Consider the following 15,520-nt stretch of genomic DNA (forward strand, 5'->3'; position numbering starts at 1 on the left):
CTGGGACCATGACCTTAGCCGAAGGCAGAGGCTTAACCCACTGAGCCATCCAGGCGCCCCTCCCCAAGAGTTTAGAAGCTAACCCACCTTCACCTTTTCTCCAGATACTGATTCAGGCAGAAGAGACCAACCTGTTAGAACTGATCTCCTTCCCAGCCTGATTCCTGCCCCCAACCCTGACCCTTGTGTGAGACTGCCTTTGCCACCGAGCCAGGCAATGATATCCTATACCTTTCTCTAACTGTGCCTGGTCTCCAGACGTGGGCACCAGAAATGCTCAGTTACCCCAAACATTTTGGCGTAATCTAGGGAAATCATTACATCGACAAGAGCAGTGACAGCTGGTCTCACACATCTGATCTCATCCTAGAGGGAAGCTGTAATTTTTTAAAAATTTTATTTATTTATTTGACACAGGGAGAGAGAGATCACAAGTAGGCAGAGAGAGAGAGAGGGAAGCAGGCTCTCTGCTGAGCAGAGAGCCAGATGTAGGGGTCGATCCCAGGGGCCATGACCTGAGCCTAAAGCAGAGGCTTAACCCTCTGAGCCACCCAGGTGCCCCCAGGAAGAGAGAGAATCGTAAGCAGGCTCCCAAACAGAGCTTGATCTCATGACCCTGAGACCATGATCGGAGCCCACACCAAGAGTCAGACACTTAACTGACTGAGCCATCCAGGTGTCCCGCGTGTCTGTCATCTTTAACCTCAGGTTCCCAAGTTTTGTCTTCATCATTCTAGTGTTTTTTCTTCTTTTCTGTTCTATTTCACTCTCTAAAAATGCTCTGTACACATAAAACTCTGTAATAAAGCAATTATCAAAATTGTGGAAATACCTTGAGATCAACTAGTGTACATATAACTAATTTTAAAAATCACTCTCATGCTGTTCCACAAAATGGTTATATCACCATTTATTCAACCATTCCCCCATTAATGGTCATTCACTTTGTCTCCACTTGGTTTTCTACTTGCCTCTACAAACAATAGTTCCACAAAACTCCTTAATTGTATCTTTATGCATTGAAGATGTTACTTCTGTGGGGGCAGATTCCCAACATGAGACTGCTAGGTCAAAGTATTTTTATTTTAAAAATTTAAAAACTTACATATTGCTGAATTGCTGCTGGAAATATAAGTTGATATATAACCTTTTTGTAAAAGTAGATGGTTTCCCAAAATGCACTAGCAAAAGATCTCTTAATTTTTGCCAACTTCACGAAGTCAAAGTGATAGCTCATTGGTTGGGGATTTTTGTGTGTTCTTTTTTGTTTTTCATTGGTTGTTTTAATTCACATTTCCCTGAGTACATCTTAGATTCATTAACACTTTCAGAGATTAATCGCCATTTGCTCTTCTATGATTAGCCATCTAGTCCAGATGGATTAAAGACTTTAATGTAAAAAATAATCAAAATCTCAGAAACAAATTAGGGATTAAGGAGACCATTTTAACTTTTTAAAAGAGTAAAGTAACAATCTAAAAAGGAGAATATATAAATATCTTACTGTGAAAAATTAAAATGTTCTTTTACTATATAAAAAAAGCATAAAGACAATCACTAGATTAAAAAACTTTGCAACACACATGAAAAAAGATTAATATTTCAAATATATAAAGAGCACCTCCAGATTTATAAGAAAGACAAACCAATACAAAAATAGGCCAAAAATATATAGGCAATTCACTGAAGATGATTTGTTGAGTACAGTATGAAATCTGGATGAATATTTTCATTTGTCCATTATTTTTCTCTATTGTTAATTTTCTTAGAACTTCTAAGATTTAATGACGGTATGCTTTAACACATTCTTATGTTTCTAAAGTATCTCTCTCTTTTTAAAAGACTTCATTTATCTGAGAGAGAGCATGAGAGAGAGAGCAAGAGCAGGGGGAGGGGCAGAGGGAGAAGCAGACTCCCCGCTGAGCAGGGAGCCTGATGTGGGGCTCCATCCCCGGACCCCAGAATCATGACCTGAGTGAAGGTAGATGCTTAACCAACTGAGCCACCCAGACACCCCCTCTAAAGTATCTCTTAAGTGTGTATTTTCTCTGGTGAATTGTCCATAAAAGATACAGTTTGATTCTTCTTGTGGTTTTGGCATCTGGATGAATGCTTTATTAATCTTTATATTAGCTGAGTTTCTCTTTGATGGATTCTTTGATGTACAGTAAGGCTGGAGCTACTCCTAAAGGCTTTCCCACACTCATTACATTTATAGGGTTTTTCTCCAGTATGCATCCTCAGATGTACAGTAAAGTCTGAGTTGGTTCTGAAGGCTTTTCCACATTCTTCACATTTATAGGGCCTTTCCCCAGTATGAATTCTCTGATGTAGAGTTAGCTGCGATAGAGTGATACAACCTTTTCCACATTCCTTACATGTGTAGGGTTTTTCTCCAGTATGTGTTCGCCAATGCACTGTAAGGTATGAACCTCTCCTAAAGGCTTTTCCACAGACATCACATTTATAGGGTTTCTCTCCGCTATGGATTTTCTGATGTTCTGTGACATGTACCATCTGGCTAAATGCTTTCCCACAGTCATTACACTTAAATGGTTTCTCTCCAGTATGTGTTCTTTGATGGGTATTAAAGCCTGAGTTACTTGTGAAAACCTTCCCACACTCATTACATTTATAGGGTTTTTCTCCAGTGTGCCTTCTTTGATGTACAGTAAGTTGTGACGTATTAGTGAAAGCTTTCTCACATTCATTACACTTATATGGTTTTTCTCCAGTATGGGTCCTTTGATGTACAATAAGATATGACTTAGTCCTGAACGATTTTTCACAATCACAGCATTTATAAGGTTTCACTCCAGTATGAATTTTCTGATGTTCTTTGAGATTTACCATTTTGGTAAATGCCCTCTCACAGTCGGTGCACTTATATGGTTTCTCTCCAGTATGAATCCTCTGATGTACAGTTAGGTGTGATTTTATTCTGAAAGATTCCCCACACTCATTACATAGGTAAGGTTTCTCTTCAGTATGAATCCTCTGATGTATAATTAGGGATGAAGAACGCATGAAGGCCTTTCCACATTCATTACATTTATAAGGTTTCTCTCCTGTATGCATTCTGTGGTGTACCGTAAGGCATGAATAATTAATGAATGCTTTCCCACATTCATTACATTTATAGGGTTTTTCTCCTGTATGAATTCTTTGATGTTCTGTGAAATTTGCTATACGATTGAATGCTTTCCCACATTCATTACATTCATAGGGTTTTTCCCCAGTATGAGTTCTTATATGTACAATAAGGCTTGAATTACTTCTGTAGGCTTTCCCACATTCATTACATCTAAAGGGTTTCTCTCCAGTATGAATTCTCTGATGGACATTAAAAATTGTGGTATTCTTGAAAGATTTCCCACACTCATTGCATTTATATGGTTTCTCTTCAGTATGGGTCTTCTGATGTACACTAAGATATGACTTATTCCTAAAGGCTTTCCCACAATCATTACATTTGTAGGGTTTCTCTCTATTGTGAGTTTCCAGATGTCTTGCAAGTTTTGATTTATCACTGAATGCTTTCCCACATTCACTACATTTATAGGGTTTCTCTCCGGTTTGAATTCTCTGGTGTTGATTCAGGCGAGCACACTGGCTAAAAGACTTTCCACAGACATTGCACTGATAAGGTTTCTCCTTAGTATGAATTCTCTGATGTACCATAAGTGATGAAGAAGCAATGAAGGCCTTTCCACATTCATTGCATTTATAGGGTTTTTCTCCTGTGTGAATTTTTTTGTGTTGACTGAGATATGAAGGCTGGCTAAACATTTTCCCACATTCATCACATTCATAAGGTTTTTCTTTAGTGTGAGTTCTCTGATGTTGAATGAGCAATGACCTGTAACGGAAGGACTTTTCACATGTACTACATTTATAGGGCTTTTCTTTATTATTGTATTTTTCCCCTATGGTAAATTCTGAAGTAGGCCTTATGGCTTTGCTGCCTTCTGTATCCTTGCAAAGTTTCTTCCCCAGATGGGTATCTGTAATCAAATCTAAATTCCCAGTGAAATTCTCATGTGTTTGACATTTGCTGTGGGGTTGTTCTGTGATAATGCCTGCTTCAGGAAAAAGAAGAGATCCAAATCTAAATCTTCTTTGACCAGAGGGAATTTTCTTGTGAGTGACTATTTTTTGATTCAAATGATTTTCCTGACTGTTTTGCAATTTTAATTTCCTTTCATTCCATTTCCATAATCCTCCCATTGTTGAGTTCCATAGACCATTCTCTGTGAGTTTATCTATTATGGTCTCTTGTGATACATCTTCAGAAACATCCTCTGTTGGTACAACATTCTTGGTTGCAGGTTTGGTCTCCAACTCTGGAGGAAGAAAAAGATAAATCAAATGACTACTATTTCTGAAGTTAGGAAGATCTCAGTAAACAAGAAAATAAAATGGAAACCTTAGCTGATAATGAATGTAAAGTTTTAACTGCTTGCAAACTGGCCTTGTTTTTAAGAATTAAGACATATGTTTGAAGGAGGCCAGTTGAGCCAAGAACCAAAGCAGCAAATTCACTTTTCCCCTACAAAAAAAATTCATTCATGATAACCCTCCTAGAATTTAAGTATCTCAAATACTTCTCTTTTCATTCCCTTTATAATAAACTTTTTTTTCCCAGACCATTCTTCATAGGTTGTGATTATTTTTTTGATTCCCATTTACTCTACAAACCAGACATTGCTCCCAACCATACTTTCTATTTATTCTCACTCATTTGCTAGCTTTTTAAATGATGCCTTTCTCAACTTTCCGTGTCAAAGTAGCTTATTCAAATCTTTTTATGTAGTTTTTAATAAAATGTTAATGGAGAACAACACTTTGATTTTTCAGAAAGTAGGCTGAACAGTATATTAGTCAAAATTAGTGTTTATAGTTATTAATATTTCAAACAGTGATAATAATTATGAAGGGTAGTTTTGCAACCTTCTTATGTCTTAAGATCATGCCTAAAAGCCTGTCCAAAAAAACTGGATAAAAACAACTTACACACTGAATTTTAAAGCCATGAAGCATTCCACTATCCACAAAAGGTTGTGATTTAATTATTTTTTAAACATTTAGAAATAACTGCCTGAAAATTAACTAGAAATTTAAAAGAAGTATAAAAATACAGAGCGCCTGAGTGGCTCTGTACTGACTCTTGATCTCTTGATCAAGAGCATCTGACTCTTGATCTCAGCTCGGGTTTTCTCAGGGTTGTGAGTTCAAGCCCCACGCTGCATTCAATGTGGAGCCTACTTAAAAAAACAGAAAGTATAAAACTGTTCTAAAAGTAAACTACTGGGGAGCCGGGGTGGCACAGTTAGCTAAGTGTCCAGCTCTTAATTTAAGCTCAGGTTGTGATCTCAGAGTTGTGAGATCGAGCCCCGGGTTGGGCTCTGTGCTGTGTGGAGTTTGCCTTAGTTTCTCTCTCCCTCTCATGCTTCTGCTTGTGTTCACTCTCAAATAAATCCTTAAAAAAAAAGGTAAAATATTTGGGCATGTGGGTGGCTCAGTTGGTGAGTGTCCAACTCTTGGTTTTGGCTCAGGTCATGATCTCATGGGTTGTGAGACTGAGCCTTGCACTGGGCTCCACACTCAGCAGAGGGTCTGCCTGAGGATTCTCTCCCTCTGCCCCTTCCCCCAAGTGTGCACTCATGCATGTTCGGTCTCTCTCAGATAAATACATTTTTCAAAAAGAGTAAAATTTTAAATTGTATATACAAGCAAGTTTTAAGACGACCATCCCACAGTGTAACCTTTTTTAAAAAGACCAAGATTTGAGGGCGCCTGGCTGGCTCAGTTGGTAGACCATGCAACTCTTGATCTCAGGGTTTTAAGTTTGAGCCCCATGTTGGGTGCAGAGATTACTTAAAAATAAAACCTTAAAAAAAAAAAAAAGGACAAAGATTTGAATTCAAAGACACCAAAGAGGAGAACCCTAGAACCCAGTTCACTTAAATGTCTAATTCAATTAAGGTAACTGGGGATGGTTACAGCCTTTACCCTAGCAGCCCACCAAAGCAAACAATTCTCTATGGAAAAAGGTTACACAATCCAGAACTTCAAACTATTTTTACAGGTTCTCATATCAATGCTTGACAATGAAAAATAATAAACATATAAGAAGAAAAAAGACTTGTCTCTCTTGACAAGTCAAGTCTCTCAACAAGAAAGTCAAGAGAGGGGCACCTGGGTGCTGCAGTTGGTGAGTGTCCAACTCCTGGTTTCGGCTTGGAGGGTTGTGAGATCAAGCCCTGCACTGGGCTCTTTGCTGAGCCAAAGAGTCTGCTTAAGTTTCTCTCTCTCCCTCCCCACCCCCATTCTCTTTCTCTCTCAAATAAATATTTTAAAAAAGAGAGAGAGAGAGAGAGAGAGAAAAGAAAAAAGTCAAGAGAAAAAAACAGATAATACAAACAGATTTAAAAGGTATCCAGACAATTGAGGTTTCAGACATAAACTTAAAATAATCATGATTATAAATTTAAGAAAATAAGACAAGACCCATAATTTCACCAAATAATTGGAAAGTTTAAAATAAGAATCAACTGGCAATTCTAGAACTGGACAATAAGAACTCAAAGACTAAAAGCACAGTAGATATGACACCTGAGTGTGTTAACAAAATGGAAAATAGGTCAATAGACAATATGCATATTGAAGGACAGCATGATGAAAAACTTGAAAAAATTATTTTAATAAATTATAGAGACATAGAGGATAGTGTGAAAAGGTTGATCACAGATGTCCCAGAAGACTAGAAAGGTGAGACAGAATGAGATGAAATCAAATTCAAAGACATTAACACCAAAGCATTTTCCAAAACATTTAAAAAATATCAAGCCATAGATATCAGAAGCCAAATGAATCCCATGTAGGAGAAATACAAAGGAAATATAATATATTATGAATCATTAAAATTATATGAATTTCAAATTTCAGTGTCCATAAATAAGATTTTAGTGGAATATAACCATATTCTTTGGTTAACACTTTGTCTTTGGATGCTTTTGTGCTTTTAATTGCTAAATGGTGTAGTTGCAACAGAGCTATCATATTCCCCAAATGCCTAAAATATCTATTGTCTTACCTTTTACAGAAAAGGTTTGCCGAGTTCTGAATTAAACAGATGGTTGACTTGTCAACAGGTATGATATAAGACAGAAAAAAAATGGAATGATACCTTCATAATACCTCCGCCCTCTGTTCCTCCTCATTCATGCTGAAAGAATTTAACACAAACCTAGAAGTCTAAACTTACCAAAAATATTATCCAAAAATGAAGATTAAATGAAGATAAAAAGAAAAATGGAGGGAATATGATACTGGCAGGTGAATAAAATTAAATATTAGAGGGTATTCTTTAAGCAGAAGAAAAATAATCCCAGGTAGAAGCTTAGAAATGAGGAAAAATAAAAAGAGAAAGTATAGGCAAAATTATAGGTAAATCTAAATGAATACTGACTGCATAGAACATAGTCTTATGAGATTTGACATATAAACAGGATTAAAATACATAATTTGAACAACATAAAAATTAGGTTAAGTAAGTTATTCTAAGATCCCTGTGTTGTTTGGTAAGAGAGAAAATCTAATCTAAGAGAGAAAATCTAAAATGAATCATTGATGCATGCTTTAATCTCAAAGTTAACCACCACACAAATAATTCTAGAAATTTATAATTACCAAGTGATTAGGGAGGAAAAAGAAAAAGAAAAGTTAATAAACCTGAAGGCATAAATGGGGAAAAAGAGAATATAGAACAGGAGACTTTCATAGTCAGATGACAGATTTAAACATTATGTAATTGCATTATGTAAATATAAGCTAAATACTCCAAAAGATATGGACATTCCCTCAGGTTATTTTGAGGTAATTTTGTACCATCTGCCTTAAAAACAAAATCTGGTTAAAACAAAAATCTAATATGCTACTTATAAGAGAAACAAAATACAAGGATATACAAAAGATAACAGTGAAAGAATTAAAATGAGGCACCATATACACAATAACCGAAATAAAGATGCTACTGCGATGTGAGTATGAGGCAAAATAGACTTTAAGGCAAAAACCATTATGGAGATAGAGAAGACACTTCAGAAGAATAAAAAGTCCAATTTAACTGAAAGAACAGTTGTAACTTTGTATTTGCCTAATAACACAGCCATAAAATACATAAACCAAAAATTAAAGTAACTAAAATAAGAAACAGAGAAATCTACAGTCTTACTAGGAAACATTAAAAATCTCTCTCAGTACCCGACAGAAAAAGCTGACAATCCGTAAGTACATAGATTTTAGCAACATAAATAATTTGATATTGCTGGGGTGCCTCTGTGGCTCAGGCAGCCAAGCCTCTGACTCTCGGTGTCAGCTCGGGTCCTGATCTCAGGGTCGTGAGACTGATTAGGAGCCACAGTTGGCGCAGAGTCTGCTTGGGATTCTTTCCCCCTTTTGCTGCCTCCGCCCTCTGTTCCTCCCCATTCATGTGCTCTCTCAAATAAACAAATGAATAAAATTTAAAACAAAAACTTGTATCTAGGGGTGCCTGGGTGGCTCAGTGGGTTAAAGCCTCTGCTTTCCGCTCAGGTCATGATCCCAGGGTCCTGGGATCGAGCCCCACATCGGTCTCTCTGCTCAGCAGGGAGCCTGCTTCCTCCTCTCTCTCTGCCTGCCTCTCTCCCTACTTGTGATCTCTGTCTGTCAAATAAATAAATAAAATCTTAAAAAAAAAAACTTGTATCTAAAACTGCACTTAATATTTATAGACTACACATTTTCCAAGTGCACAAAAAATGTTCTCAAAATTGTCCATGTGGTGAAGAAAATTTTAATAAATTTGTAAAGACTGAATTCATACACAGTATCGCTGATCACAGGAAAAATTAAGGTAGCAAGATTACCAAAAAATCCCCAGATGGTATAACATTAAGAAAAATATTTCTGAATAACTTGAAGGACTAAGACATCACAATGGAAATTATCAAATGCTTTGAATTCAGTAATTATGAAGTTGCTAATCTAAAAAAGGTGTGATATAGGGATTTTTACTTGTTAATTTTTTTTGGTCTTTTTTGGGGTATGATGCAATCTAGATAGCCTTAAATAAGTTATAAAAAAGGAATGGCTAAAAATCAATGATACAAGTATCCAACTCAGAACTTAGACAAGATCAGCCAATTAAATGCTAAAAAGGTTAAAAACAATAAAGAGAATAAAGTAATGATAATAGAAGTCAAACATACAAAAAAGATTCTTTAAAAGTCAAATAAGATTGATAAACCCTAGGCAAGACCTTGATAAAAGAGAGAAAACAAAGAAACAAAAAATCAATGTCAGGAATGAAAAGGGAGACATCACTTTAGATCCATACCGACATTTAAGAGAAGATAATATGCCAATAAATTTAAATTTTAGATAAAATGGATCCACTGCCAGACAAATATGACTTACTAAACTGAAACAAAAAGAACCAAGACATATCAATATTTCTATAACTACAGAAGGAATAGAAGCTAAAAACACCTTCCATAATAAAAGCATCAGGCCAACATGGCTTCCCTAATGAAATCTATGTACCTTAAAATATCTATCGTTCCCTCTCTCACAGCTCTTTCTTTACTCCTCACCATAAGCTGATGGTCGTGCTTCTTATTTTTCTATCAATTCAGAATCTATTATAATAGAATGCCTTGATCTTCCTATCACGGGTTGACCTATCATCTGCACCTGCCTTCTCCATCCTTCCAAGTGTTAGAACCAAAGAGGCGGCCTCTGCCTATAAATGGTAAAACCCTCCTTTTCCTTTCTTGAGTTTATGCACTTAAACCTTCTGACACACATTAGTTTTCATTCTTCACTGAGTCCCATCTTGGCCTTGCAACATCAATTTCTCCCTCTCTACTATGGCATTATTCTTATCAGCACTCAAATATGCCATAAAAACTCCCATCTCAAATATAAGAGAGAAGAGTTTTGTTCTTCATTCTGTACTTTCCTGTAGCTACTGCCCCATTTCTCTTTCCCTCTTCATGGTGGTGGGGGTATCTTCTCTAAAGAGTCATATAAACTATCTCTAAAGTCTACTTTTCATTCACTCTTTTAAAAATATATAGTATTTTCCTTTTAAAAAATATTTTTATTTTCTTAAAGATTTTATTTAATTGTCAGAGAGAGAGGGAGAGAGTGCACCAGCAGAGGGAGAAGCAGGCTTCCCGCTGCGCAAGGAGCCCGATGTGGGACTGGATCCCAGGATCCTGGGATCATGACCTGAGCCAAAGGCAGATGCTTAAAAATATATATAATATTTCCAACATTCAATGTTAATGAAAAGGACTGAAGATGACACAAACAAATGGAAAGGTATTCCATGCTTATGGACTGCAAGAACCAGTACTGTTAAAATGTCCATACTACTCAAAGGAATATACATATTCAATGTAATTCCTATTAAATACCAACAACATATTTCATAGAATTAGAACAAATAATCCCAAAATTTGTATGGAACCAGAGAAGACCCCACATAGCCAAAGCAATCTCAAAAAAAAAAAAAAAAAGGGCTCCTGGATGGCTCATTTGGTTAAGTATCTGCCTCTTGATTTTGGCTCAGGTTATGATCACCAACCCCTTTCAAAAAAAAAAAGAAAAGAAAAGAACAAAGCTGGGGGTTTCAGTCTCAGATTTCATGATATATTATAATGTGGCAGTAATCAAAACAGTGTAATACTGGCACAAAAACAGACATAGATCAATGCAACAGGACAGAACAGAGAGTCCAGAAATAATCCCGTATTTATATGGTCAATTAACAAAGGACGCAAGAATATATAACAGGGAAAAGACCGTGTCTTCAACAAACAGTGCTGGGAAAACTGGACAGCTACATGCAAAAGAGTGATACTAGACCCCTTTCTTACACCATGCAGAAAAATAAACTCAAAATGGATTAAACACCTAAGTGTGGGAGCTCAAACCATAAAATTCCTAGAAGAGAACATAGGCAGTGATTTCTTTGACACTGGGCACAGAACATTTTTCTAGATATATCTCCTCAGGCAACGAAATCAGAGGAAAAATTAAATTACTGGGATCACACAAAGCTAAAAAACTTTATGCATAGTGAAGGAAATCACCCACAAAACAAGAAGACAACCTACTGAATGGGAGAAGATAATTGTAAATGATATATCTGATAAGGGCTTAACATCCAAAATAAAGAACTTAACACCCAAACAACAAATGATTCAATTGAAAATGAGGAGAAGGCAGGAAAACACATTTTTCTGAAGAAATAGAGAACGACTGATGGAAACATGGTAAGATGCTCAACATCACTACCCATCAGGAAAATGCAAATTAAAACCACAATGAGATATCCCTCACACATGCCAGAAAGGCTGAAATAAAAAAACACAACAAATAAGAAATGTTGGTGAGGATGTGAAGAAAAAGGAACCCTCAAAAAAACAAAACAAACAAACAAACAAACAAAAAACAAAAAGGAACCCTCATTCACCACTGATGGGAATGTAAATTGGTGCAGCCTCTGTGGGAAACAGTAGGTAGGTTCCTCAAAAACTTTAAAACAATTATCATATGATCCACTCATTCCACTACTGGGTACGTACCCAAATAAAACAAAAACACTAATTTGAAAAGATATATGTACCCCCATGTTTACTACAGCATTTTTTACAATAGTCAAGCTATGGAAGCCACCCACGTGTCCAATGACAGAGGAATGGATAAAGGCGATGTGGTGTGTACATACAATGGAATATTACTTGGCCACGATAAAGAATGAAATCTTGCCATTTGCAACAACATAGATGGACCTAGAGAGTATTATGCCAAGTGAAATAAGTCAGTCAGAGTTTAATACAGGAAACAAAACAATGAACAATGAAAAAAAGAGATTAAAGAAAACCCCAGACTCTTGAATACCGAGAACAAACTGGTGGCCACCAGTGGAGGCAGGTGGGGGATGGGTGAAATAGGTGAAGGGGATTAAGAGCACATTTATCTTGATGAGCACCGAGTGATGAACAGAATTACTGAATCACTGAATCATTACATTGTATACCTGAAACTCATATAAAACTATGTTAATTATACTTGACTAAAAAATCTGTAATATTGATACATGAAAAGATATGTATAACACCTACTGAGTTACCAATGGCATCACGATAAAATTCTCAAGTGAACTAGAATCCAACTCGTGGATTCCATCTCCACTATCAGCTTAACCCAAGTTACAATCTCTGCCTAGACTATCCTAACAACCTCATTACCTAGTTTAATGTCCTCAAGCTCAATTTCCACACACACAGTTACTTCCTAAAAATCCTTGATTAAAGTCCTTCAATGACTTCTCACTTGCTTTGATTAAAATCCAAATGGTTACCATCATCTACAAAGCTCTGAGTAGGCAGGTGGTTGTCTACGCAGTCTCCTGCTTACTTAGGCTTCATTCATAGCAGCCTCCTTTTCATTTTGAGAACACATTTCATTCCTTTACTTTTAAAAAATATTTTATTTATTTGACAGAGACAGACACAGCAAGAGGGGGAACACAAGCAGAGGGAGTGGGAGAGGGAGAAGCAGGCTTTTTGCTGAGCAGGGAGCCTGACATGGGGCTCGATCCCAGGACCCTGGGATCATGACCTGAGCCGAAGGCAGAGGCCCAACGACTGAGCCACCCAGGTGCCCCTCATTCTTTTCTGTGTCCAGTCCTTTGCCTGGAATGCTTCTCTTTTCCCCTTCCCTTGGCTGCTTGCTTCTGAATCTTCAAGGCAGATGTCGCCCCTCAGAAGCCTTCCTTGACCATTTGGAGGAGGCACCCTCATCCCCATCCCAGTCACTCTTTTATATCCCCCAATTTATCTCATAAATGAAGACTTACAGCCATTATTTAGCTTCTTTTTATTTCTATACCTGTTAATTTCTCAAAATTTAATCTTCATGATGGCAGGGACCCGGTCCATCTTACTCATTGCTCTAGAACTAGTTCCTAACCCACTACGCAGAATACAGATATCCAGTAAATATTCATTAAATACATAAATACTGTATTTTGACTTTTCACTGGTTCCTTGTTTGTATTTTCAATTAGCAAAGAATCTGGAGGAGAAGAGGAGCGTGCCCCCAGAACTGCAGCAGGCTTACAGGGGAAGAAAGTTAAATAATGAGTAAGTAGGTCTGGCTTAAACGGAAAGAGTGGGGACCCTTAGGAAAGCGTTTTCAGGAAAAGTAATGAAGGAAGAGATGTCAGAAAATGGTTAAACAGATGAGAAAAGTGTAAAGTTAAAGTTAACTTAAGAGACAGAACTGAAAGCAGTGCTTCCTGCATGTCTGAATGAAGGACTAATCACGAAGATCATGTCCTCAAGAAAGTAAAGTAGCACGGGAATCAAAAGCAGAGAGGAGAAACAACAGGACAGGGAAAAGGAGAGAGCGAGCAAGGGACAGAGAGGCTCCCTTCTTCTGAGATCGTTTTGAGCAAGGATACTGCCCAAAATATTTCAGAGGTTCTGCTCCATCCATAACCCATGAACTTGAAAGAAATCCAGTCCTCCTGGTTCTTATGCACTCACCTGGGTAGGGGGTTCTTGCAATTTCTCTCACTACCACCCATGGTCCTTTTCCAGCCTCCAAATGAGATATCATGTCTGGTTTGGAAACTGCGAGCCCTGTTCAGAGAAAAATGAATAGGACTTGACTGTGTCTAGGAGTAAGAACTACTGCCAAATTTACTCTCAGCTCTTAATCTTCAGTGCAGAGTGGTTATTATGGAAGGTTCTAGAGATGGCACTGCCCAATACAGTTGTCAACAGCCACAGGTGGCTATTTAAATTTAAGTTAGTGAAAACTATATAAAATTTAAAATTCAGTTATTCCATTGGACTAGCCAGATTTCAGGTTGTCAGCAGCCCCAAATATCTAGTGCCTGTCATACTGGACAGCACAGACACAGAACATTCTATTGTACAGCAGTGTTACAGATGATTACAAAGGAGTCCAACACTATGATCCTAGGTTTTCTGGGATTATAGATCATGGGAATAATCTGCATTTAGAAAGAAAATGAACATATCTGTTCCTTTCTTTCTGGAGGTACTGATAACTCCCATTTATAAAAATGATCAGAAAAAACTTCAGTCTTAAGTCTGGGGAGCTGTCAACAATCTCCCAAGATGCCAAAGAAATATGTATTTCTTACTCTACAATGGGTGGGCCACTTAATTAAGAGCAAGGGATAGCATGATCCCAACAATATCCCCCTAATATGAGATTTTAATGCCTAAACTCTAAGTCCAGGTCAGTTAAGTACTTTAGAGGCTCTGTATCTTAAGCACACCTGATCAAGTGGGTAGGTAGGGGAACTGGAAGTTATTCTTACCCAGGGAGACAAGATTCCTATAATTCTCTAGCATCACATCCTTGTGTAGGTTCCTCTGTGAAGGGTCCATCAACCTCCACTCTTCTAACGTGAAGTCTATAGCCACATCTTTAAACGTCACGGGATCCTAAAATAAATACACTGTGATCACCCAGCACTACACAGGGAGACCTGTTGGGCAGAATGATACATATAAAATTGGAGGAATACTCCAGAAATCAGAATCACCAAATGACCACATGACCAAATGACCAAATGCTGACGGATTCTCTCCAGCAATAAGAACTTAAAACCACAAGATGAAGCCCATTCGATTTCCTGAGTTTGACTTGAAGCAGGATTTTCTTTTCAGATTACTTAAAATCTGGCTTTCTCTAATTTTGAAATATGGGTCTTACTATATTTTCTGGAGTAAAACAGCATGGTTTCCTCCTTCCCTAGAAAGTCCTAACATCTGATAACAGCTAGTAGTCTCTACCCAAATCATCCTTTCTCCCTCAAAACTCTGGCTTATCTATATTATCTGCTCTTCCTCAGTACCAAATCTACATAATATGACTTAATAAAACATACCGTTTATCATTCAGATTGTAGATGCAGAATATCATAAGCTCTGTCTTTGAGCAAGAAAAAAATAAGAAATCATGGGCACTGTGGAGAACTTCTTTGGTCAAGATATGAATTATACATGTGCTTGTATAAAAAAATGCAAGAATGAGCCATAAAATTTTTTTAGTGGTTACCTGTTAGAAGAAGAAGGGAACAGAGAGAGTGCAGAGGACTGGAATTAGAAGCTAGACTCTCTTGAGTATTTCTTGTTTTGTAGACCATGTCAATGTGTTATGAAAAAAATTTAAATCTCCAAAAATTAAAAGGAAAATGAAACCAGTCTGAAGCACAGACATTCATCAAAGATGAAATATTTTGGGACGCCTGGGTGGCTCAGCTGGTTGGACGGCTGCCTTCGGCTCAGGTCATGATCCCGGAGTCCCGGGATCGAGTCCCGCATCGGCTCCCAGCTCCATAGGGAGTCTGATTCTCCCTCTGACCTTCTCCTCGCTCATGCTCTCTCTCACTGTCTCTCTCTCTCAAATAAATAAATAAAATCTT

General features: G+C 37.4%; 1 protein-coding gene across 10 annotated transcripts in view; it reads right to left on the reverse strand.

Annotated features, from left to right (window-relative positions):
• Positions 1–1,943: 1,943 nt before the first annotated feature.
• LOC116577172 (zinc finger protein 624) overlaps positions 1,944–15,520 on the reverse strand; it is a 37,047-nt gene continuing 23,470 nt past the window's right edge. For 3 of the 10 annotated variants that reach the window (XM_032320027.1, XM_032320025.1, XM_032320026.1), the window contains 3 exons: positions 14,411–14,537; positions 13,605–13,700; positions 1,944–4,343 (listed from right to left, as the gene is read on the reverse strand). In XM_032320027.1, the coding sequence (XP_032175918.1) occupies positions 2,125–4,343; positions 13,605–13,700; positions 14,411–14,537 (2,442 nt within the window). In that variant the 3' untranslated portion in view covers positions 1,944–2,124. Of the gene's footprint in view, positions 4,344–13,604; positions 13,701–14,410; positions 14,582–15,520 lie in introns of those variants that run through there. The other 7 variants (XM_032320029.1, XM_032320028.1, XM_032320036.1 and 4 more) reach the window with 5 other exon arrangements.

This window comes from Mustela erminea, chromosome 18 (genome assembly GCF_009829155.1).
Source record: "Mustela erminea isolate mMusErm1 chromosome 18, mMusErm1.Pri, whole genome shotgun sequence".
Classification (NCBI taxonomy): Eukaryota; Metazoa; Chordata; class Mammalia; order Carnivora; family Mustelidae; genus Mustela; species Mustela erminea.